Below are 26,444 nucleotides of genomic sequence, written 5' to 3'. Positions count from 1 at the left end.
ACCACGCTACTTCATGAATCAAATATGCTTTAAGCCAGAAAATAAGTCTCATAGATAATATACATCATGAATATAATGCTATTTTTGGTAAGCAGATTTAGCAAGATGTAAAATAGTCACAATAAAAAAGAAAACATTGCTTCACCTCATCAGTGCTAGCTTCCTTAGTCCATGAGCCCATGCTGTAAAGGGGCATAATTATTGGAAGATACTGCTGATTTTTCTGAGTGCACAAATAAAGCAAGAAATTGGTCTATATTTAAAAAGGCATTAGGGGCAACATAGCTGTTTAAGTGGAGAAAATGTCATTATTTTGAGGCAAACTTTACTGGTAATCAACAGTTTCCATGGTTAAGTTGATTCAAACTATATTAAGATTTAATTTATGGAGATCCAGGCAAGAAGAGCAGAAAACGGCAGGAAGCAGGCAGGTAACATTAGCAAGATCATCCCAAAATCAAGCCAGCTTTTTCTCAGTTGTCCAGCTCTTTTATGCTTCAAGTTCCTTCAGAACCAAACATTCCTTTGACATCGTTGTCCTCTTTACTCTTTTATAACTATTTTCCACTTATTGTCTCAGATTTTAATAATCTGAGAAGGTTGATGATAACTGAAGTTAATGGAATTAGTTAGAATTATTTTTTCAAATACCCATAACCCCTTATTCTGTTTTTATCCCCTTTTTATTGTTCATCTTACATAGAACCTCAAGATGGTTAAGATACTTATTACCCTGTAGAAATGAACCCCACATGATGTCAAAACCAAATTATGACTCTTACATATGTCTTATATGTACATATATATGGTCATTCCCTCAAACTTAAGAACTCTGGTTGTATGGATTCTATTGGCTAAATGGTTATGCTTTAGGAAGTTTAGATATTTAGGACAAAAATACAGAAAATTTGCTACTTCATGTATAGAAAATTGTCTTTAGTCAAATTAAATAGACTGTTAGTTTACTGCAAATAACTTCAAGCATATATAACTTAAAAACAAGTATTTTAGCCTAAAAAAGCCAATCATACCATCATTAATATATTTTGCCTTGCTTTACCAAAAATAACAGAATTTTATTAAACCCATATTTATAGCTCTGAGAAAATAAAGACTCATTATATTCTTTTTTCTTTAAATCCTCACCCAAGGATATTATTTTATTTATTTTTAGAGAGAAGGGAAGGGGGGAGGGAAGGGGAAAGGGAGAGGGAGGGAAGAGAGAGAGAAACATCGATGTGAGAGAAAAATATAGATCAGTTGCCTCCCATATGCGCCCTGACAAGGAATTGAACCAGCAACCTTTTGGTGTAGAGGACAGCACTCCAACCAACTGAGCCACCGGGGACCCATTATATTCTTAAAGCATAATTTAATTGTTTTCAAATACAGTGTATACATATCTTTAAGCTGTTCCATTCATAACTGAAGTGTTGGCAAATGATTAAACATATAGGTTGAAAATATAGATCTCTGACATTCTAAAAATATCCTATTACAAACAGCACCCTGCAATAATTTCCTATATTTAAACAAATGATGTGTTCAAGGTCCCCAGAACTCCTCAAAACTGTAAAAATTTATATAGACACTTACCAACAGTATCGCATGGTTCATCTTTGTGTACACAGAAATCTTTCCTAGAAAGAAAAATATAAAGTTAAACTTTTCCAAAAATAATAGAGACTATGTAACTTATTTTAATATTTGTTTGAATAATAAGCCACTATCTTTATCTCCAAGAATTTAATAAAACTGAATATCAGATTAAATAATTTTTTAGTTCTAAGAAAATGTGAGAAATTTTTATACCTTTTTACCTGATTTGATCCTGAAACACATACTCCTACTTCACAGACAATATTTCCAAAGTAAAATTCCATCCTGTTTTTATTTTTACAGGATTTCATATTTTTATTATAAAATAATAGTATCTGGTATTGGGACATGGCTTCCTGTTTAAAAACTATTGTAAGATCTCTACTTCACATGAGTCAAAAATAATTTCCAGATTGCAGATTTAAACGTGAGAAGTACAACTTAAAACAACATAACATTTTATATCATAAGGTTAGCAAATTTTTAAAAAGACTGATAGTAATTGTTCTAATAGAGCATGAATTTAGTATTTATTTAGAATTTAGTATTTTTACACAGCTGGCATCTAACCATGAATAACAGTCTATGATTTGCTCTTTACTTGACTACTATGTCTTGAAGAGCATTCTATAACAAAGTATAAAATTTTGAGGCACACTATGTGAAAGCAAAATGTTTAGCATTCATAAATATAGATTAGAAGTCTGCAATCACCTTGCTCTTCTTCCATACATTTGCATTCTAGTTAATTTCTTTTTTTTAGTTATAACTGGCATACGTCATGGTCTCTGGTTAAGTTTAAAATTTATTTTTGTCTTTGTAGTTCTACAGTCTTACTCAGATGTGTCTAGATACCAAGTTTGTTTCTATTTGTCTTCTTTGGCATTGGTATGTTTTCAATTAGAAGATCCATGAATACATGAAGACTCTTACCATTTTCTATTTAGCTAATTCCTCTCACGTTCTCTCTACTCTCTTCTCCTGAAACTCCTTCTGGTGCATATAAGTCCTCATTTTAATGTCTGTAACTCTCAAGCACAGTTTAGTATTCCATCTGTTAACCATTCTGTGCAGCCTTCGGGGAGAATTCCCTCAGCTCTATCATCCAATTTTCTAGCGCTCCCTTCATCTGCATCTAATCTGATTTCCAACTTACAAATTCAAGATTTCAAGTATAAATACATTTATTTTATAGGTGTTTAATTTTCTTTAATTTTCAAGTCACCTGTTTTTTAAAACCACCTTATTCTAACATTTTGGAATGTTTTTGTGTGCTTTTAATTATGAGAATATGCTTTTATAATCATTGTCAGCCTTTTTTTTTTAAAGTATTCTTTATCACAATTCTTGGCTTTTACAATGGAAGAGGTTGTCCTTTGGCGTTTTGGAGTTCTACTGTGAACTCATTTAGCTGAACTCAGTGGTGGCTGCCTGTGTAGGATTACTTGAAAGAGGGCCACTTCAGAGCCCTGCATAGGCTTTCGCTCCGTGCCTCAGTGGCGGGATGATACCCGTGGTAGTGAATCCCAGGGAGGGGCTGTTTCACCTAACTTGGGATCATGGCTGAGACAAAACGCTTCCTGTTGACAGCGAATGTTTGTTTGCAGAGCTCCTCCTCCCAGATCACACTTTCATGAAAGGAATAGCCACCAATGGGCTCTGGCTGTATGTCATCGTTTCAGTTCCACTTCCCTACTTTGCACAATCTCAGAGGCTTTTCTTCGTGGGGAGCTAAACCCAAGAACCCAGATTTTCAAGTCCAACAAACCTTTCCCAGGGCAGCTATCACATGATCTCAGAAGCATGCTACTTTTTTTTTTTTTTTTTTTTTTGCCAGAGCCCTCTTTGTTTTTGGCTTATTTGTGCATATAAAGGGGTTTTATTACATTTTTTCTATAATTTCTATATGCCTACAAATGAGAATACTTTCTGATCACCTACTCAACAAGATTACCACATAATTAAAAGAAATGAACCCCCCCCCCAAAAAAAGAAATGAACCAATCCGTGACCAATCATATGATAATTAAGCATAGTGAAACATATTTGTTTATTGTTAACATTAGATCTTAATATACATAGAAACTAGCCATATAAGCTTTATTCACATGGACTGCAACTGATAATATTTTTTCAGAAAATCTAAAGTGGATGATAGCCTAAGAGACTGTAAATGGCCCTGGATCATCCAAACCCAGCAGCTGAGATTTCTAGAGTTTCCTTCTCCATTGTCTTTTTTCCCCCCAACCCCCTGCCCCTTTACTATCTTTCTTAATGCACGGTTCTTTAATTCTCCCCTTGATTCTAAGTACTACACAGAATCTCCTCCAGCTATCAAAAAAAAAAAAAAATCCAAAGCAACACTTCTTCTGGTGTAAATTGGTCTCTGTGGTTCAAAACCACCACCAAATGAAACAGGAAAATATATCCCCACCAGTGGTGTAACATATTCAGAGTCTGACTATAACTACAGATAAAGAAGAATGAAAAAGGTTAGCTGACATTTTTTCTTTACCAGTAAATGGCCAGGTAGTTAGTCTTTCTCTGGATCAGGAGATAGAGAAGTCAAATCTACCACAGGGACACCAGACCTAGAGTATAGGTTGTATATTGCTTAACTCTAGGGGTATGTTTGCATATGCATCACTATAAATGGCTCCCTCTGCTGTTGTGTAGCACACAACCTCCCTATACAATTGGGTAAGGTAGGATTCAGTAAGTGCCTCTTATATGCCAAGCATTGGATAAGGGAAGACTACAAAGATAAGTAACATAGGCTTCTCTTCGGAAGGCAAAGAAGAGGATGAACACGATTACCTCTGTAATGTGATAAGGGCCCCAGGATCGGTGAGAAAGAAGCCAGGGAAATTGCATTAAAGAATGGATAGTTCTATTTCGCAACTGACTTTGCCAGCAAATGGAGAGAGAAACACCCAAACAGATGATACTGAATAATAGGTAATGCAGAAAATTAGAGAAACACACAAAATCAATTCTTCACCTTAGGGCCAAGAATTACTGAGTACAAAGTATATTCAGATGTAAGGGAAAAGGGACTTCATGTGCTTTTTCTAAACGTACAATACATCATATAATCATGCATGAGGCTGCAACATGACTATTTGATTTACATAATGTGACGCAAGGGACTGCATCTGTAACTAAACAACATGATAAAACTATGACAAATGTACTGCTTATTGTCAAGGGCACTTCGTTCTTCACACAGCCAATTTCTGTTCACTTAGCAAACAGATGAATAAAGCACATTTTTTCAAAAAACACAAGGTCTTTTATCCAAAAGCACTGGAAATACCTCTCAGTACAATTGACGAATGAACATATTGTCAGCAGCACTTCAAAAGTTCAGGTCAGACTGCAATTCATAATCTTCAATCTCTTTCCAGAGGACCAAAATATATTCTTAATTTCATAATATTCAAAGATTTATTGGGGGGGGGGGGAGGCGGGGGGATTTGTTTGCCTAGACCAGTGATCATGTGAATTCAAATTCTCTAATTTTTGGCTCACGTTGGCTCAGTGCGCCTGAAGTCTGCATCATAGAGTTTCATTATGTGAGTTTATGGAAACGATACTGTTAGACTTTGGCAACTGAGAAAGCCAATAAATTCTGCTTAAGTTCTGATTTATACTGAAAAAAAAAATGAAATACAGCCTTTAATTTCCAAGAATGAAGATGCATCTGAGAATAAGTCTCATTGTAGTGTTTTATAGTGCCCTGGGTTATACCTATAAATGACTCACTCAAATATTATTCTATGATTTGTATTAAATTAATATATTTCTGCCATTTCTAATATTAAATTTTCTATCTTGCTTGCCAATGTCATTAGTTTGAAACTAACTTTCAGAAGTACTGTACATCAACCAGGAGCATTTCAATAAATAGGAATGGCAAAACAATCATTAACAAAATGAAATCCTAAATTAAAGAGTGTTTTCAAGAGGCATAGACGTAGGTCTTCTCCCTGATTTAAAAGAGAAATGTGTAAATTACAGAAAGAAATCACAGAGTTGACAGTTGGGAAAATATGTTTTGTGTTTTTTGTTACTATGAGCCCACAAGCACTAGGTCAGCTTGAAACTATTTACTTCATTGTATCCACAGAACAACTTTTAGCAAAGATATTATTGCAGATAGGTTTGGATTTATGCAAACATTCATTTTAGTTGAAACCAAAATTAATAACGGAGCTAAAATCTCTTCCTACTCATGTGTTCACATAACAGACAACATTTAATCATTATCTAGGATGAGCATTCACTAGAAACCAGGCTGGATTCGACTTTAATTTGTCAAATATGGATAAGCACATGAAATCCATGAGTGAAATTTTTGTTGTATTTTTCACAGGTTCCTGGCAAAGCTGAAGACCTGATCATCTTTATGCTTACACTAACTAAAAAGAGATTCTCCTTTAAAGTCAACCCATTCACTTAGACTTTCCTGATCAAATGGTGCGAGGCCACATCCCCTTCAGTGGGCTGATTTCACTGCTATGGCACTGAACACGCTATTATGGAGAAACAGTGACCCACCACATAAGCCTTATCTCCACAGGTGAAGCTAGGGAGAATTATCTGTCAGTACCTATTAATATTTAATACGTGTATAGTTTTTAACAGATCTTTTTCTATTTTCAAGATTTTTATTCCCATTACTTCGCCACCCCCCCCCCCACCCCTCAAAAAAAAGAAAACCCACACCCAGAAGCAACCTATTAAGTCTTATTCCAAGACCTACTTATCAGGGTGCAAAAACCTGAAGTCATCATTTCTGCTAAAGGACTGAGGAGGTATACAGAATTTTTTTCCATGAAATGACATGGCTTAGCAAAACTGTAACAAAAAAGGCTTTTCCATTAGGTTTTGAACAGAAGTCCTGTTTAAACAGTGAAGCTTGGGTTTTCTTTCCATAACTAAAAGATATGCTGGAAATAATACTGCCTTAGTTTGTCTTTAGCTTTGAAAATTATAATTTGGGCATAGAGAATACATATTTAGTCATGTGGCAGTACAAGTTTTGAAAATCTGAGTCTGAATAATGATTTTATCAGTTGACCTGATCCTGCAGATTGAAATCATAAAACACAGGTTGTTGTATGTGTTCCTGGAGAATATTATTTAGATACTAGAGGCCCGATGCACGAAATTCGTGCAAGAGGAGGCCTTCTTTCCCGTGGCTGCCAGCACCCGGGACCGGGACCGGGCTTCCCTCACAGAGGGAGGCCCCGCCCACCTGCTGCAGCCTGCTGGCCGGTGGCCTGAACTCCCTCTGCGGGGCAATCATGGGGTGATGGCTGCTGGGCTTCCGACCAATCAGACTGCACCTGCCTTGGCTGGCCTGGTGCCAGTGGGTGTCATAGCGTGGTCCCAGATGGTCGTTGTTATTCCGCTGTTCGGCCATTCGGTCGATTTGCATATTATGCTTTTATTATATAGGATTATTACCTTCAGTTCATTCTCTTAATATATTACCCTAGCCCTATGGCTAAACATGAAGACTGACTGCATATTATGGGCATCTGACTATAAGGAAGATTATATTTCTAAACACAATAGCAAGTACTATTTTTTTAGTCCTCACTGAGGATATATTTATTGATTTTAGAGAGAGAGGAAAGGAGAACGACAGAAATATGGACGTGAGAGAGAAACATCCATCGGTTACCTCCCATATGTACCCCAACCAGAGATCGAACCTGCAACCTAGGTACGTGCCCTGACCAGGAATCGAACCCACTGATGTACAGCAGGGGTGGGGAACCTTTTTTCTTCCAAGGACCATTTGGATATATAAATATCATTTGCAGGCCATACAAAATTATCAACTTAAAACTTAGCCTGCTATATTTGGCCAAACGTTTAATTAACGCACCCCTAATGCCTTGGCAGGGCCAGACCAAATGATTTCATGGGCCTTATATGACTCGCAGGCCAGACTTTCCCCACCCCTGGTGTAAAGAATGACGTTCTAACCAACTGAGCCACCAGGCCAGGACACAAGTACTATTTAATCGCCCTAAATAAATAGTAGCACATGTTTACAACCATATATACATAAAGATGCTTATATGTTTTACTTTAAATGTGAAAAAAATCATAAAGTTGTACAAATATAGAGTAGTTATATAAATTAGGACACGTACATGCAACAAAATGTCTGCTCCTCCCTCCAAATGATATCGACCAATATGGTTAGATCAGTTTCCCATTACTGCTGTAACAAATTACCACAAACTTAGTTACTTAAAGCAACAGGAGTGTATTATCTTAGAGTTCTAGAGATCTGAAGCCAAATACTGGTGTTACTGGGCTAACATCAAGGTATCATCAAGGCTGCCTTTCTCCAAAGGCTCACAGGTGGAATCTCTGGGCTTGCCCCCTCCAGCAGCTAGAGGCTGCCTGCATTCTTTGGCTCGTGGCCTTTCCACAATCTTAAGAGCCAGCAGTATAGCATCGTCCAGCCTCTCTGACTCTGACTTCTGTTCCCTTTTCCATCTTTTAAAATTCTTGTGATGACATTGGACTCATCTAAATACTCTGGGATATAAATACTCTCCCCATCTCAATAGCCTTAGTCACATCTACAAAGTCCCTTTTGCCATGTAAAGGAACACATACATGGCTTCTGTGGACAATTAATGACAGGGAAGGACTTACAAAACATAGTATAGAGTGAGAAAAAAAACAATAGAGGAAACTGTGTATAACATGAAACAATGTTCTTTAGATTACATACCAACTCAACACTGGTTACCTTCGAGCAACTTTACCATAAAAAGATGCTCATGCAGCCCTAACCGGTTTGGCTCAGTGGTTAGAGCGTCGGCCTGTGGACTGAAAGGTCCCAGGTTCGATTCCGGTCAAGGGCATGTACCTTGGTTGCAGGCACATCCCCAGTGGGAGATGTGCAGGAGACAGCTGATTGATGTTTCTCTCTCATTGATGTTTCTAACTCTCTATCCCTCTCCCTTCTTCTCTGTAAAAAAATCAATAAAATATATTTTTTAAAAAAAGATGTTCATGCATTACTTGGGAATTATGCAACAGTGCTTCCTAAAGAACTGTTTATAAACAAGGAAATGTTTGGACTAGATTTTTAAGGGAAAATATCCTATATAACAAAACCGTAATATGCAAATCCGAACAGCGAAATGACCAGTTGCTTTGATTTGCACTGACCACCAGAGGGCACTCAATGCAGGAGTTGCCCCCTGGTGGTCAGTGTGCTCCCACAGGGGAAGTGCCACTCAGCCAGAACCTGGGCTCATGGCTGGCAAGTGCAGCGGTGATGGTGGAAGCCTCTCCCGGCTCCGCTGCAGGCGGGCAGTAAGGGGTCCCAGATTGTGAGAGCCGCGGACTATGCGAGGGATGTCTGACTGCCAGCTTAGGCTCGATCCCCAGGGGAATTGGGCCTAAGCTGGCAGGCGGACATCCCCAAAGGGGTCCCAGACTGTGAGAGGGTGCAGGCCAAGCTGAGGGAGCCCTCCCCCAAGTGCACAAACTCCATGAATAATATTCTTTCTGCTATAGAGTGGTAAACAGGCAGCTGTTAATTTTATTATTCCTTATATTTTCTTCAAATGCATCACACAACTTTTTTTTTAAGAGAACTCTGGTGATGTCTTGCTAGTGAAGACTAGCAGCAAGTTAAATAATTATGAAGAGTGGTTAAAGTGTGGCTTTTATTTCATCTTGCTTGAGAATATAATGCTAAGCGAAATAAGTCCAACAAAGTTAGGAACCATATGATTTCACTCACATGTGATGTATAAAACTGAAAGCAATAAATGAACCAACAATAAAAACAAATAAAAACTCATACACACAGAGGGAAGCAGCTTGAGGAGGTAGTAAAGGGTAAAAGGCGTCAAATATATGGTGATGGAAGAAGACTGACTTTGGGTGGTGGGCACACAATTCAATATACAAGATCAGGTATCATAGAAATGTGCACTTGAAACCTTAGCCACTCCAATAAATTTAATTTTAAACGTGTGACTTTTAAAGCTTTATCACAGAAGAAAATAAATTAGATGTAGAATGTTATTTTTTCACACAGTTTTGAAGAGAAAATGGCATTGTAGATAAGGAAATTAAATTAATGTCGCAATATTGGTGGGGCAAGACAAAACTTGCATAAAGAGTATGAGCTCAATATTATAAATATATGTATTTAGTTACAACAAATACATAGGGAACAAAGCTGAAGGACTATACTTTAAAATGTTACCTATAATTACTCCTAGGTAGTGGAATTACAGGCTAATATTTTATTTGTTATTCTTGTACTTCTCAAATTTCTATAATAAATGTATTAAATTTTGAATAAGAGAAAAAATATATTATTTTAATTATTATCCTCTTTAGTCTCAAGCAGTATTTCCAAAACCTACACTATGAGGAGAAGAAAGACAGATTTCATCAATCAAGAAATAAAAATATAAAATCACTCATGGTTAATGCATTCTGGAAATCTAATTTGTCTATATCAGATTGGTGGTCACAGGTTAGAAGTTCAAATTAACCACATACAATAACTTACGTGATCGTAACTAGTACTATGGATTATATGTCACTATAAATTCTCTCTTCAGAAATATAATATTTAGTACTATATAAAAATAATATATTTTAAGAACCTTGTCATGCAGAATTACTATAAAACAGGACATAATTTCATATTAAAAATAAAGAAATAAAGTCTGCATGTTCCCTGGGGACACTAATCACCTTCACTAATAGCAATATTTGCTACTCTTTTATTTTTACAAAAGCAATTCATTAAACTTTTGGTAGAGTTAAGTATTATTTGTTAATCTTATTCTAATAAAAAATGCGTCAAGTCATAAACAAGATAAATTTTAGTATAAGTTGATTTCTTAGAGGGCCCCCAAAATAAAGTGATTGAAAATGGCCATTACCCTAGACCAGTGATGGCGAACCTATGACACGCGTGTCAGAGGTGACACGCGAACTCATTTTTTTGGTTGATTTTTCTTTGTTAAATGGCATTTAAATATAAAAATAAATATCAAAAATAGAAGTCTTTGTTTTACTATGGTTGCAAATATCAAAAAAATTCTATATGTGACACGGCACCAGAGTAAAGTTAGGGTTTTTCAAAATGCTGACACGCCGAGCTCAAAAGATTCGCCATCACTGCCCTAGACAGTTTTGCTCAGTGGATAGAGCATCCGCCCACGAACTGAAGGGTCCCGGGTTGATTCTAGTCAAGGGCAGGTACCTCGGTTGCTGACTGGATCCTGGCCCTGGTTGAGGCGCTTGCAGGAGGCAACCAATCGATGTGTCTCTCTCATACCAATGTTTCTCTCTATCTCTCCCCCTCCCTTCCACTCTCTCTAAAAATAATAGTAATAATAAATCAATAAATCCAAATATCCTTGGATGAGGATTAACAAAAGAAAAATAAAAAGAAAATGACCATCTTTCCAAATTTACCCTATCACTCTGAAATATCATGAAATGAACCTCCACCATAGAAAAGGTGCATGCTTTTAAAATCTATCTTAGCAACTCTAATAATATAATTTGAATAAAAATAATTTAAACAGTATAATTTAACAATCCTAACAATGTAACTGAGAAAATAAAAAAATTAAGTATAATTTAAATAAATGTGTGAAAATTTAGCAGACAATTGAGAGAAATATGAGATAAGGAATTGAATCAGTTACTTGTTAAATAACCTGAATGAATATAGACCTTTTTCTTTGCCTACAATTTTAAAAATATCTATTAAGCGTGATATTAGTTATAGATAACTGGTGTGTGTTTGTGTGTGAATTCTCCTTCGTAGATTAATAAAGTACCCTTATAAGAACTCATTAAGAACTTTTGTTGATAGGATTAATCCCCTTACAATAGAGAGATTACTCCATTGTCTTCTGGACTAATTTTTTTTCAGATGGGAAGTCAGTTGTTGATCTTAACATTGTTTCCCCTGTGGAATGTATCTATTTTTTTCTGGAAATTTTAAAAAAAATTTTCTGTATCTTTGGTTTTCACCATTTTCCTATGATATGCCTATGTCTATAAATTTTTATCAAGCTTGGGGAAATTTTTGGCCATTACATCTTCAAATAACTTTTTTTCCCCATTCTCATTTGCTTCTCCTAAGATTCCAATTACAACTAAGTTAATTGGTAAATCCAACATCTAAGCTATCTCAAGGTCAGTTTCTATTGACTACTTTCCTTGACTATGGGTCACATTTTCATGTCTCATTCCTTGGCTAATTTTTATTACCTTTTAGACATTGTGGATGATATAGAGATTCAAGATTCTGTTTTCTTCCTCTGAAGAGTACTAACTTTTATTGTAGGAGGCAGTTCAATCGGCTGATCAATCTGAACTTTGGTCGATTTGAGCTTATTCTTTGGTAGGAAGGATCTATCAAAGCTCAAGATGATCCCCAAACCTTTGTAAATCAGTGGGACTCAAACTCCAAACTCTATTTCCCCTAAAGGCTTTGTGAGGGCAGGTCAAGGGTGGGCATCTCTCTGGATCACGGTCCCTACTAGGAAAGCACAGCCGTCCTGTTTTTTCAGCTAAATGTCAGGTGTAATAATAAAGTATTAACAAGGTTGATCGACTCTTATGGCCTGAATCTGCTCAGTTGCTAGTGTCTTTTTTAAATCTAAACTCCATAGCAACAGCACTCTGATAAATTTTGGGCAGTCTATGTCTATATATATCAAACTAATCTTTCAAAGGTCTCACAGATAATCTACAAACAGACTTCTTAGCACCTTTCCCTTCGGAAGAGTCCAAGGTGCTCTACCTAGATTTCAGCTTGCAGTCAAAAAATCGCCCTGGCTCTGTGGCTCGGTTGGAGCACACAACAAAAGGTGGTGAGTTCAATTCCCAGTCAGGGCACAGCACATGGAAGGTAACCAATTAATGTTTCTCTCTCATATGGATGTTTCTCTCTCTCTTTCTCTCTTCCTCTCCTTCCTTCCCTCCTTTCCTCTTTATAAAATCAATAAACATATCCCTGGGTGAGAATTTTTTTAAAAAAATTGTGCCTTGGTTAGTAATTACAGCATCAGCCCGCACACCAGAGGGTCACACGTTCTTTTCCAGTCAAGGGCATGTGCCTGGGTTTTAGGTCCAATCCCCACCCCCAGTCCTTCTACTCTCTCTAGAATCAATGGAAAATATATCATCATTCCTCTAGTGAGGATTAAAAAAAAATTTTTTTTTGATTGTCAAAAGGCAAAAGCTGGATTGACTGGTGTTGTTAATAAATTTTCTTCTTTCAAGAGTTTTAGTTTTATATTGCTCATTTGCCAATGATTGAAAGTAGATGCCAAATAAATATTTTACAGTTGTATGCTTATTAATTACAGTATCAGGTATTCCTAACTGTGGAAGTCCAGGCATGTTCTTACATAAAGATTTTTTTCACTTTATGAATTACTAGAGGCTCGATGCATGAAATTCGTGCAAGGGGCTTGGCCCCCATCCACCACGGCCTCCACCCCCACCCGTCCCGGCAACCTGGGGCCTCTGCCTCAGCCCCTGCCACTGCGGCTTCGTCCAGAAGGACGTCTGGTCTAATTAGCATATTATGCATTGATTAATATAGATGTATCGCTAGAATAGTTTTTTATGATTCAGCAACAGAAGCTTATCATGCATTTAATAGACTCATTTCAAAAAAATCACATTTAAATCACATAATACTGTGTATTATGTGATGTGAAATGTCAACACTATTGATACTAAAATCAAGTTGTTACTGAACAATTATCATCATTTTTACTAGCTTTAAGTAAGATACATTTACCAATAATTATTAATATACAATGCTCTTGGATAGTATCTTTTTACTCATTATTTCACTTCCTTATATTTAGACATAATGCTGCATTACAAAACTTGTGAATACTACAGACATTCACAACGCAGCTCAAATTAATTACCTCAAAACCTAATTGAAACTTTTTTTCTCAGATTGAACAAGAAAGTTTGTCAATTTCTAAATTTAATATATTGGATTACTTTATATAGTGATGACTGAAAAATATATAGTTTGGGCCCATAATTTCAAAGGTCCACTAAGTTAAACCATAGTTTTCACTTATCACTATCAATAACTATATCTTCACATCAAAAATTGAAGCAAAATTTTACTTAAAAGTTAACTAGCCAAATGTTTTGTCAACATACCACTCAAAGAATGGCAGTTCAAAAACCGACTATTAAGATTTGAGGGAAACTGACTAACATCACTATGCCAAATGTTTTTTGGAACACAAAATCTAGAATAAAAGCATTGAGTGAAGGGATTGGTAGGATTACTAGCATGGCTGTAGAATTAGGAATGTCATAAGTGGCTTTGGGAAATTTACCTTGTTATAAGAATAGCTGCATCCACGGAAGTCGTGTCCTCTCCCCAGCTTGTGGACATCTCTAAATGTATATCATTCTTTTTGCCAAATTCTTCATGTTGCCACTTACAAAAACTCTCCAGCATTTTCTCCCCATGGTGCCCAATATATAGATCTGCCTGTAAAAGAAGAGATTTCACTTCAAGGCAAGTTATCCTCTGATATACAAAACACTAAAAACTGAGGGGATGCCATAAATTACTAAAGCAAACTGCTGACCATAACATTAATTAGAGCCTGGAAGACAGTAAGGATTAATTTAGCCTGAAGTAAAAGTCTTAGAACTTTGTGAAGGTACAATAATTACAAAATCTGTTCAACGCTCTTCAGAAAAAGAGAAGTTCAATGAATATTGAGAATGTGGAACTTTTAGACTTATGTAACTCATTATTTCTATAATTTAAGAAGAAACGTTTTTACAAAGTGCCAGCTAAGCAGCATGCTAAAATGATGTCACAGAAGAGTCCTCATTTAAAATGAACTGCAGATAAGAAAAGGCTTTACACGTACATGTTTAGAGAAGAAAATAAAACTGTCATTAAATATGACTTTTTAAAATTACTTTTAGAAAGTTAAGGTTTGTGGTCAGGATCCTTGGAAACTAAGAACATTCCATTTTTGGAATAAAAGTTGGGGTATTAACCAAAACTAAAGACCAGTTTATGCATATTCTAAGTGATTCAGTGGATATTTCTGGATTTTAAGTCAATAAAAAAGTACATCCCTAACAAATCCTTTACTTAAAAGTAGCTGAACACAACTTCTCACCCACTTAATTTAGAACAAAAAACTCAAGACTTTCTTACTGGCGTTTCATGGAGCAGAATAAGCTTTATCACACGGAGATTGACCTGCGCACCAAGACTCTTGTGTTGGAAAAGGTTAAAAACCTAAAAACAAATAAAAATAAAAAATCCTAAAATAAAACTGAAAAACATCTTAATTTTTCTAAAAGCCCAGAAATGGGAGCAGTGTCCATTTAGTTGGGAAATCTTATATATCTTTAATTTTTTAATTATTTAAAAAATTAGCTTAATAAACAGTAACTTAGCTAATTCATTTTAGTCTGGGCATTTCAATGGGGTGCTGAGAGAAGGGTGGGCTTTGATGACACTGAAGAGAAGAATTTTGGTAACTAAAATCTAGAATTTGTCTTCATTCTTAATTCACAAAATGCCAGTGTCTTCCTTTCTTCTGAGAAACAGTCCTGAAAACTCAGCCTGCTTTATGCCACATCCCAATTCATTCCTTGGAGTCTTTTTTCTCTCCCCGGCTAGGTGTCAAATAGAAACACGACTTCAAAGCTCCTCCCTTCAAAGATCCCATGAAGACACGCTTGTGGGTCATGGCTGCTTAATGGTTTCAGACCATCATTATGACAGGTTTTCTCAAAACGTGATGCATGTTGAAATGCTGGAAAGCAAGGTGAATTTTTATGTGGTATGTGGAGTTTTTGTAAAATTTAGCATTTATTTAATTTGGGATAGAAAATATAACACTGACACACCAAACCCATGCTCTCAGAGACAGCACTAGTTGAAAGTCGGCGGAGTGTTCAGGGGGTAGCTGAACATACACTGAAATGACTGCAGTGTGAGAAAATCTTTTTGCTGGGAAAACAAACCAAATAATAACAAAAATAGTAAAAATGGAAATTTTACAAAAACATAACATATTTATCCTTGAATCAGTAGTGCTCACCCGTATATGGTAACTGGAATTATAAATGGACATTTGCCTTTCGCTTTTATTTATGTTTATTCTCCCTCTAAGAACCACTCTTCACTATGACCTTCTAATTCTGCCTTGAAGGAGGTTTACTCAAAACCATACGCAATTAGGTCAAAGGAGTGACGAGGCAGTAAGCATCCATAAGATGCTAGGTGCAAACTAGATTTCTGCAGTCCGGATATTGTCAACTAAAGTTAGTTACGAACGATTCAGTTGGTTAAAAATTTAACTCTTAGCTATCAGGTCTTACTCATTAACTAGTATTATAGCTGAAATCTAATTTTACATACCTATATAAGAGCTCAATGGGTTACCAACCTCCATTTTAACTCCACCTCAAAATCCAGAGTATTTTGGGTAGGACCATGCATATAAAAAAATATTATACCATTTCTGCCCACTTCAGCAAATGGCCTTTACAAATGAGAATGAAAAGATGGGCACAAAAAAAGAGAGAAAAGACTAATAGAGTTTAGCCACATCACAATGAACAATAAGGGTTGTTGTTTTTACTAGACGATGTGAATTATTATGTTGATATCTTTTTTGAGACAAATCAATGTGGTAAACCTAAATATATTTTTTTTACTGATGTCAATAAAAGAAAGGAACAGTAATGAATTTTTAAAGAACTTCATTATACTCACACATTTCTTCCTTAGAGTTTTCTTGAAAAAATTCCAAGCGCACTTTAAAGTTTGCCTACCATATTTAAGATGGTTAGAATGAATCTCCTGGCTGCATCTGCTCCATGATAGGAAACCATTGCTGGGTCTGCAACCACTACAGTCTCTATGTTGTATTCTTGGGGTAATTTGTATGAATATCGTTTCCCTCTTCCACTCTCTGTTATTTTTTTAGATCTAGGTCTTCCTTTATCTGCAACAGAGAAATGAATTTTCAAATGTGCCTCCATCTTGGCAAAGTAAATTTTAAAAATCTGTTTATTCAATAATTTCAAAATATGTTTACCAAATACCAGTATGTAATGATGATACAATGGTGAACAAAACCAAGTACGTCCCCTTCACATGTGGAACCTAAAAGGGCATCTGGCATTGGAGTATGACTTTGGAACCAGACAGAATGGACTTCTGCCACTTATTAGATCTACCATTTGGGGAACTCACATCACTATATCGGCCTTAGTTTCCTCATCTGTAAAATGAATAATACTAACACCTACTTTCTAGAGTTGTTGATGGCTTATAAGTCACATTAGTAAAAAAAAATAACTCAATAAATAAAACAAAAAATAAAATTAGTATAAATGAAATAACTCAATAAACAAAAGGTAGATGATTTTCTTTTTGAGACCACTAACAAAATAAAGGTCTACTTGCAAGAAGTGCCTGAAGTGACTTCACCACATATCCTAATTTCAGGCAGACACCCCGAACGACTAAAACATTATGCATGGGTTACAAAGGATTTGGTTCTGCCTTCCATCAGGATCATAAAGAAGTTTGACCTAAAGGTAATAAAGATTCCTCAAACAGGGCCAAATAAAAGCGGTAACCACAAATAAAAATATTTATAAATTTAAATACATAAAAATATAAAATTTCTGTTTATTAAAACATGCCACTATCTAATGAAAAGCATGCCACCAAGTGGGAGAAGATATTTACAATGTTTTTCCATAATAAAGAAATAAAAGCTACTCTAAATCAATGACAGATAAACCAATTAGAAAACTGGCAAAGGACTAGAACAGTGATTTCTCACTAAAAGGATATCCAAATGGCTGATGAAAAGCATATGAGAAGATGCTGCCAGCCGGAGTGGCTCAGTGGTTAAACATCGACCTATGAACCAGGAGGTCACAGTCTGATTCCCCGTCAGGGCACATGCCCAGACTGCAGGTTGGATCCCCAGTGTGGGGTGTGCAGGAGGCAGCAGATCAATGGTTCCCTCTCATCATTGATGTTTCTCTCTCGCCCTCTCCCTTCCTCTCTGAAATCAATAAAAATATTTTTAAAAAGATGCTCAATCTCATTAGCATTCAAGAAAATAAAAATTGAAGTTACAATAAATTAAATTAATTAAAATCCCTAGAATGGCTAAAATAAAGAGGTGATTGTATGGTGTCAACAAGAATGTGGTGACAAGAACTGGAAGTCCCATACACATACGTGCTGGGAGTTTAAATTAGAATAAACACTTTGAAATACTAAACACTGAAGTTGAACATTTGCACACCCAATGATCAATGATCGAAAATATATACTCATCAAAAATGCATGCAAATCACATGTACAATTTATTCAAAGCAGCACTATTCTTAATAGTTCAAATAACCATCAATAGTACAATGGATAGCCCTGGCCGGTGTGGCTTAATTGGGTGGGTGTTGTCCCATGCACCAAAAGGTTGCTGGTTGGATTCCCGGTCAGGAAATATGCCCAGGTTGCAGGCTCAATCCCCTAGGGGTGTACAAGAGGCAGCCGATTGCTGTGTTACTCTCACATCGATGTTTTCTCTATGTTTTGCTCTCACATCAATGTTTCTCTCTCCCTCTCCTTTTAAAAATTTAAAAATCTTTTTAAAAAAATAGTATAATGAATAAAGACATTTTGGCCTATTCATACAATGAAATGCTATCTACACTAATAAAAGAGAAAAATGGTAATTGGCGTACGGCGATACCTTTTTCATTGGCTAATCAGGGCTATATGCAAATTAACTGCCAACTAAGATTGGCAGTTAACTGCCAACAAGATGGCGGCTAATTTGCATATGTAGGCACAATGCAGGGAGGCGAAAGGGAAAGCAGGAAGAAGCCCCCTGCCACTGACAGTGATCGGAAACCCAGGGGGGAGCTAAGAGCTGGGGGCAGGGCAAAGGCGGCCCTGGGGCCGCCTTTGCCCTGCCCCCCCAGCCATGATCGGAGAATCAGGCGCCTTTGCCGCCCTGGCCAGTGATAGCAGGAAGTAGGAGTGGAGCCAGCAATGGGAGCTGGGCACGGTTGAAGCTGGCAGTCCCAGGAGCTAGGGGTCCCTTGCCTGGGCCTAAAGCGAAGCCCACAATCGCGGCGCCCCCCGCTGCCACTGCAGGTCCCCGCTGCCTGGGCCGGACGCCTAGGCCAGAGGCATTAGGCCTGGTCAAGGGGCCGATCTGGTGATTGGTGATCGGAGGGTGATGAGGGTCAACTCCTCTGGCTGAGGCATCAGGCCTGGGTGGGGGGCGGAGCCGGGGATTGGGGGGATATGATGGTCTCCTTGCCCAGGCCTGAAGCCTGGGTCAGAGGCGTCAGGCTTGGGCGGGGGGTGGAGCAAGCGATCAGAGGGAGATGGGGGTCCCCTGCCCAGGCATGATTCCTGGGCCAGAGGCCTCAGGCCTGGGCGGGGGCCAGAGCCAGTGATCGGGGGGAGATGGGGGTCCCCTGTCCAAGCCTGACACCTCTGGCGGAGGCGTCAGGCCTGGGCAAGGGGCCGATCAGGCGATCGGAGAGTGATGGGGGTCAACGCCTAAGGGCTCCCAGTATGTGAGAGGGGGCAGGCTGGGCTGAGGGACACTCCCCCCCACCCCCACCCCCACACACACACACACACACACACACACACACACACACTCAGTGCACGAATTTCGTGCACCGGGCCCCTAGTATATCAATAAAAATAAACCAACTACTGCAGTGATGGCGAACCTTTTAAGCTCGGCATGTCAGCATTTTGAAAAACCCTAACTTAACTCTGGTGCCATGTCACATATAGAAATTTTTTGATATTTGCAACCATAGTAAAATGAAGACTTCTATTTTTGATATTTATTTTATATATTTAAATGCCAGTTAACAAAGAAAAATCAACCAAAAAAAATGAGTTCGCGTGTCACCTCTGACACACGTGTCATAGGTTTGCCATCACTGAACTACTGCAATGTGCAAAAATATGGATGAACCTCCTAACAATAAGGCTGAGCACAAGAAGCCAATTACAAAAGAGTAGGTGGAATTTGGATTATCTCCCCCAGGAAAGCATGTGGAGTGAGAAGTAGAAAGAAAAGGAGGAAGTCCTAGGAAACTCCTACATGTAGGGGGTGTACATGTGGAAGAAGACACACTCATGAAGAGATGTAAGAAAAATAAAAGGAGAGCCCAAAAGAAACCACAGAGATAGCTACACAATGAGAGGAGAGGGGCTTTGTACCAAGAGTAGTAAATAGACCAAGTTTGTTCCCTTTGTTGCCCCAGCTAGTGACAGCTACGTTGGCCCCAAACTGTCACTATGCAGCATCCATATTTGCATGTTATATTTAAACGAGAGGCTCAGTGCACAAAATTCATGCATGGGTAGGGTCCTTAGCAGCTGCCAGCTACTGGCCAGGGCCTTCCTTAGTTCTGCACCACCCCCTGGTAGTCAGCACACATCACAGCAAGTGATCGAACTCCTGGTCGGTAGAACTCCTGAGGAAACATTTTGCATATTAGGCTTTTATATATATAAACCAGAGGCCCAGTGCATGAATTCATGCACGAGTGGGGTCCCTCGGCCTGGCCTGTGAGATCAGGCCAAAACCGGCTCTCTGACATCCCCCAAGGGGTCCTGGATTGTGAGAGGGCACAGGCCAGGCCGAGGGACCCCATTGGTGCAAGATCAGGGCCGGAGAGGGACGCAGGAGGTTGGCCAGCTGGGGAGGGACTGCAGGAGGGCTCCAGGGTGTACACCCCCTCACTCAGTCCTGATTGGCCAGACCCCAGCAGCAAGCTAACCTAATGGTCGGAGCGTCTTCCCCCTGTTGGTCAGTGCACGTCATAGCGAGCGGTTGAGCAGCCTTAGCATATCATTAGCATATTACGCTTTGATTGGTGGAACGGACAACCAGACAACCAGACAATTAGCATATTAGGCTTTTATTATGTAGGATAGGCTACTTGGAACAGTCTAAGTTTCTTAAGAATCTCAACTTCATGGTAGATGCTATCATACAAGTTAGCCACTGTGTGTGAAGATCATGCATATTGAAGTAATCATTTTATTAAGTTGCTTCCTTTGAAGCCTTCATTGTCTACACCAAATATGCTCATTCTTCATCTCCTAAATCTTGAGGCCATTTTCCAACCATATGCAAATATAAAGACAACATAATTGATATCACACACTTCCAGTCAGAGAATAAATTTTAAAACGTGTATTCACTGGGGCTCAATGTATGATCTCCATAATATCCTCCACATACTGACAATAATCTCCACAACAGTTATGGATGGTGTATGGAAATGATTTCAGCAGTGGTCTGAGTCCTAGACACACTCATGATTTATACTAAAATGTTAAGGAATATATATTGACAATGTCACTTGCCTACTAAAAGTCTTCAAAGACCACATTTTGCCCTCCAGATAAAGTCCTTCCCCCGGCACATAAGTCCCTTCGTTATCTAGCCGATGGCTACCTTCTCAGGGTTGTACCTCGTGACCACATTGCAGACATGTGTCTTCAGCTCCCCGAGGTGATGCCATTGTTCCTTCTGCCTAATTACTTTCCCCAACTAACAGCATGCACTAAAAATTTCACATATGTTTTTCATTTGCACACATAATGTCACTTAATTCTGACAACAACCCTGAGCTGCGGGTATCGCTATCCCCATTTGGCATATTGTAAATGGAGCTTTCGAGAGATAAAGTTTTCTAAAGTCGCCAAGCTAGGAAGTGGTAGCACATGAATGTGAAAACAGGCAGTCGGACCCCAAAGTCCATTAACTCCGCCTGTGTACCCTGTTCTCTTTTCTTCCTGAGGTGCGGGTAAGTTTTATTTGATCTCTGAGGTTCAGCCTCCCCAATAGTGAAGCTTGGGATCTTGTGTACTGAGGCTGTCACAGCTCTTATCACACTACAGTATAATTACTCCTTCACCAGTCTGTCCAAAATAATACACTGATGCCCTGGCTCGGTAGCTCCGTTGGTAAGAGCATTGTCCCAATATGCTAAGGTTGTGGGTTCGATTTCCAGTCAGGACACATACAAGAATCAACAAATGAATTCATCAACAAGTGGAAAAACAAATCGATGTCTCTGTCTCTCCCCCTATCCTTATTCCTCTCTCTCTCAAGTCAATCAATAAATAAAATATTTAAAATAAAATAATACATTGTTTGCCTCTTGAGAATATGAGCTGTGCCTTTTAACTCCACATCTCTGTGAGGTGACTGGTCATGCCTATGTTGCAAATATTAAGCTAAACTTCAAAATTTTAAGAGAATTGAAAAAGAGTACCTAGCTGGAGTGGGAGTGAAGGTGTGCCTTAAAATCAGGGCCTCTGACCCTCAACCTCATGTGCCTTCCCTTTCTCTACATTATATTTTAATAAAAGAATACAGCAAAGTTATCTTAAAGTATAAAGATCCCTGTTTTGAAAAAATATTCATATAATAAATAAATGTAAATATAATATACTAAGGCATCAAAATGCAGAAGGAAAATTGGACAAAGACTAAGTTGAATACAAGTAACTTTATGATTCCAATAGAGGCCCAGTGCATGAAATTCATGCATGGGTAGGGTCCCTAGGTCTGGCCAACGATCAGGGCCAATCTGTGGGGCAACCAGCAGGGTGACTGGGGTACCCCCACTGGCACCTGCCTTGGCCAGCCTGACACTACCTGCTCACCAGCCCCGCCCCCTGCCGCCTCCGCCAGTCACCTCCCTCTGCAAGGCAACTGGGGGGCCCCCACTGACACCTGCCTTGGCTGGCCTGGTGCCACCCACTCGCCAGTCCCACCCTCCGCCGCTGCCACCAGTCGCCTTCCTCTGCAGGGTACCCAGCAGGGCGATCGGGGGGCCCCCGCTGGCACCCACCTTGGCTGGCCTAGGACCTGTGGGCTGGGGGCAGCTCCTGCATTGAGCATCTGCGCCCTGGTGGTCAGTGCACATCATAGCGACCAGTCGTTCCAACGGTCATTCTGCCGTTTGGTCACTTTGCATATTAGGCTTTTATTATATAGGATTGTGTAAAGGCAAATACTGCACTGTTATTCAAATTTGAATCACGTGTTTAATATGTGAATATATCAGCCTGAAGTAAGAGCTACAATTAGACATCTCGGTATAAGTAAATAAATATTTATTTCATAAACTGTTAATTTTAAAATGATTTTTTAAATTCTAAGCTTTTAAAAAGCCACTGAAAATAGGTAAGCTCAGTAAATCATCCAATTGATGACAGCTTAGCACTTCTTGTATGCGAGTGCAGGTCAATTAACATATAACAGTTATGCCTAACAAAAAATAATTAAAACTTCATGAGAAATGTTTGTCAAATCTGAACCAAGTATTTATGCGTTATAAACCTATTAAAACTAAAAACTTTCTAGAAGTCTTTTCCCCATATATAATGACGCACACAAAGCCTGCTTTCTGTCACCCATGTACATGGGTGTCTATAACAGCTGGAACTTACTACAGTATAACTCATACATGGCTATCACCTTACATGGACTAAATTCAAGCTGTGGTGGCTGTTGTCATTTCACCACGCAAAAGCCTTTCTGTTGCTTGTCCACAGTGCTATGACTTCCATTCAGCTGTTATATGCCTTTTGCTATCATTCTTAGAATGGAGAAGAGAGATGTGTCTTTTAAATTGACTTTATCATGTACACTGAATGGTGTGACAGAGATTCACTTAACCACTTCTGAAGATGATTCCCATAAAGACTGATATCATGACCTTTCACAAAAGAAAACAGAAGTCACAGATTAATTTGAGATGAATATATCTAAACAGAAACATATCGTAATCTTTTCTGAATCCAAACCCCCTACCCAATTGATGATATGAACATCCTATGGCCTCTGCAAATGTTACTCTTGTCATAATTCATATATCCAAATCTGCCTCAAAACCATAACCAACTTTAGACTTAATATCTTGGCACTAACACCTAATTTGAAATCTGCAAGTCGAATTTTAAAACCTTTGCACCAAGAATTCTTCAATAAATTCATATTTCCTCAGATTCTAATCTAATATCAGTGAATATTCACTGAGATGTCTGGTTTAGATGTCTAAAAATTTGTCCTAGGGAAACTCATTATTTTCTGAATGCTGGCTATGAATTCCAGGTCCTACTTATGTAAGAGAAATCATTCATTTCCCCTGCCATTCTTGCTAATGCCACAAAGCTCTGCCAAAGGAAGGAAGTGCACCAAATAGTCACCATTTCATTTCTGTGAAGTACTGGCAGACAGACAGAGACAAGGGTTTGATGGCTACGAAGGTTTATGTGCCTCTGAAACTGCCAGATTTAGGGTATTCTGATACTGAGAATAAAATTCAAAGAAATTTTTACTCTTCTTCCTATTCCTCTGATAATTTTAACCTCCAAGGTGAGTTTTACTTGGGTAAAATGTTTAAAATTTTTTAAAAAGAAAGAAAGTGTAAAAGATGCTTCTGGCCAAAGGAAAGAGGTAGCTATGCCGTTCTCACAGAGCTGGACTAAAATAAGGCCAGGAGCTCACAGGACCGGCTTCAGGATGCTCAGTGTCATTTCTATCCCAGTGAGGTGACCCACACCCCAAGAGAAACACTTCACAATTCAGGAGACGTGTGGGGTATGTTACATATTAATCTCTGAAGTCCTTTTGAGTTCATATTTCTTGATATTAAAATACGGCACTGCCCAGAAAACTAAAAAAATAATCTGAAAATAGATTTAATTGTCATTAACCAAAGGAAAAAGATAAAGCTAGTAAATGGATGGATGAATGGATGGATGGATGAATGGATGGATAGAATTTTTGAAGGATCCATCTCATATTGCTCCCCCCGCCCCCACATTGGATAGTTAGTGAAATCTTTCAGAGGGCATTACCTGAAATGATACCACAGTAATGACTGTGAGGAGCTGGCTTCTCTGTGACCTTCTCCTGCATGGACCTTTTCTGCCTATATGCACGGTGCGGGTGACCCGTTATCGCCACTGTATCGTTGAGTGGTTCAATAAATATGAAGTCCTCATTGAGCTGTATGAATCCCATCTGGAATAAATAACACAAAAAGACATGTAAAAAATGCCATCTGAATAAATTACTTTCTGGGTTCTCCTACTCGCACACTATTTTCTTTCACATATGTGCATACATTCTTCTAGTGAAGCTATTCGAGCAACCGCAGAATAAAGTAACTGTCTTCCCATTTTATTACTTCATCTTTATGTACTTTATTACACTAGCATAAACCTCATTTAGTTAGTCTTAGCCTGTGTGGGTGGGAGGCTAGATGCCAGCAACAGATGCACAGTAAAACTTCTGGAATGTTAAAGGCTCACTTTGGGAGACCCATGGGTTCACTTACATGTACAGCATGTACAGAAGAGCAATACAGCTTTTAATTGCATACATGACATAGTCCAACTTTTAGACAATCCTTATTTAACAAAGTCAGTCATGTAACATCAAAGCAATCGTAAGAGACATAGCATTAAAGTCATTATATAAAATATTCTTAAAGCCTTCCACGGAACATTCTGAAAACCTTGTGAACAATCAATTACAGGAGAAGAAAAGGCATCACTTACATAAACAAGTTTCATTTCATTCAATGCCAAGAAAATGGATTTTAATGCTCACCAAGTGTGGGCAGAGGGCTAAAAACTGTAAAATATGGTTATGATCAATAAAAAGACCTCATAACAAGTAGGTATCCTTTTATTATACTGAAGCTAAGCCTAGTCATTTCTTTCCTTTTTTAGAATAAATTTGCATTATAACTAGGAAAATATTCCACATGGAAGAACATATGACTTAATCTTTTCAATTTTATTTTACTCCACTGTAATAAATATATAAATATATATTTGATCACTCTGTTAACTCTTTAGTAAATATTTTTTAAGAAATAATCCCTTAGAACCTGCATTATTCATACCCAATCTGCTAATATCAAAGTTCATAATTCTGCTTTGCATTAATTATATACAGTTCGTTTTAACTTGATCCACATATACCTACCACAGTAAAATATAATTACTTTTTCAGACACAGTAATTCTCCCAAGCTGAATAGTAAGAAAAAATAAATCTATGTTTTAAAAAAGTACATTTTCCTTAGAAGTATAAAAGAGGCTTTTTCCTTTGCTTTGTTCTAATGATTAAAGTATGTTGCATCTTCCATACAAAAAGTCCAGGTGATTGCGAATATGCTTATCTCATTTCATTCTGTAAGAATTAACATTATAAGATACCTTAAGTAATCTAAAAATCTTCATCAATTTCATTTTATTATACCACCAATAAAATTTTGAAGAACTAGAGTAACAGTTCCACCTGGCCAGCATAGCTCAGTGGTTGAGCGTTGACCTATGCACCAGGAGATCACGGTTCAAATCCTGGTCAGGGCACATGTCCAGGTTTCAGGCTTGATCCCTAGTGCGGGGCATGCAGGAGGCAGTTGATCAGTGATTCTCTCTCATCATTGATGTTTCTACCTCACTCCCCCTCTCTGTTCCTCTCTGAAATCAATAAAAATATATTTAAAAAATAAAATAATAATTACACCACTTCTATCTGTCCCCTTGTCTCTCCCTCACTCCCTTTTCTTCCCTCCCGCCCCCCCCCCCCCCCACACACACACACACAGCACAAGCTCACATGCACATATCATTTGGGGGTGGGAATAATGCAAAAAAAGATTTACCCTAATGATTCTTTTAAAATATTATTCTTTTAAAAT

At 38.1% G+C, this 26,444-nt stretch overlaps 1 protein-coding gene across 1 annotated transcript in view; it reads right to left on the bottom strand.

The window, feature by feature from the left end:
• Positions 1–26,444, bottom strand: part of ADAMTS19 (ADAM metallopeptidase with thrombospondin type 1 motif 19) — a 210,545-nt gene that overhangs the window by 146,374 nt on the left and 37,727 nt on the right. Inside the window, exons 3-7 of the mRNA XM_081092590.1 lie at positions 24,587–24,752; positions 16,477–16,649; positions 14,846–14,929; positions 14,001–14,158; positions 1,597–1,640 (exon numbers count right to left, since the gene is read on the bottom strand). Of these exons, the coding sequence (XP_080948716.1) occupies positions 1,597–1,640; positions 14,001–14,158; positions 14,846–14,929; positions 16,477–16,649; positions 24,587–24,752 (625 nt within the window). The remainder of the gene's footprint in view (positions 1–1,596; positions 1,641–14,000; positions 14,159–14,845; positions 14,930–16,476; positions 16,650–24,586; positions 24,753–26,444) is intronic.

This window comes from Myotis nattereri (assembly GCF_964212035.1).
Source record: "Myotis nattereri genome assembly, chromosome: 5".
NCBI classification, from domain to species: domain Eukaryota; kingdom Metazoa; phylum Chordata; class Mammalia; order Chiroptera; family Vespertilionidae; genus Myotis; species Myotis nattereri.
This window is presented reverse-complemented; position numbering and strand designations above follow the sequence as displayed.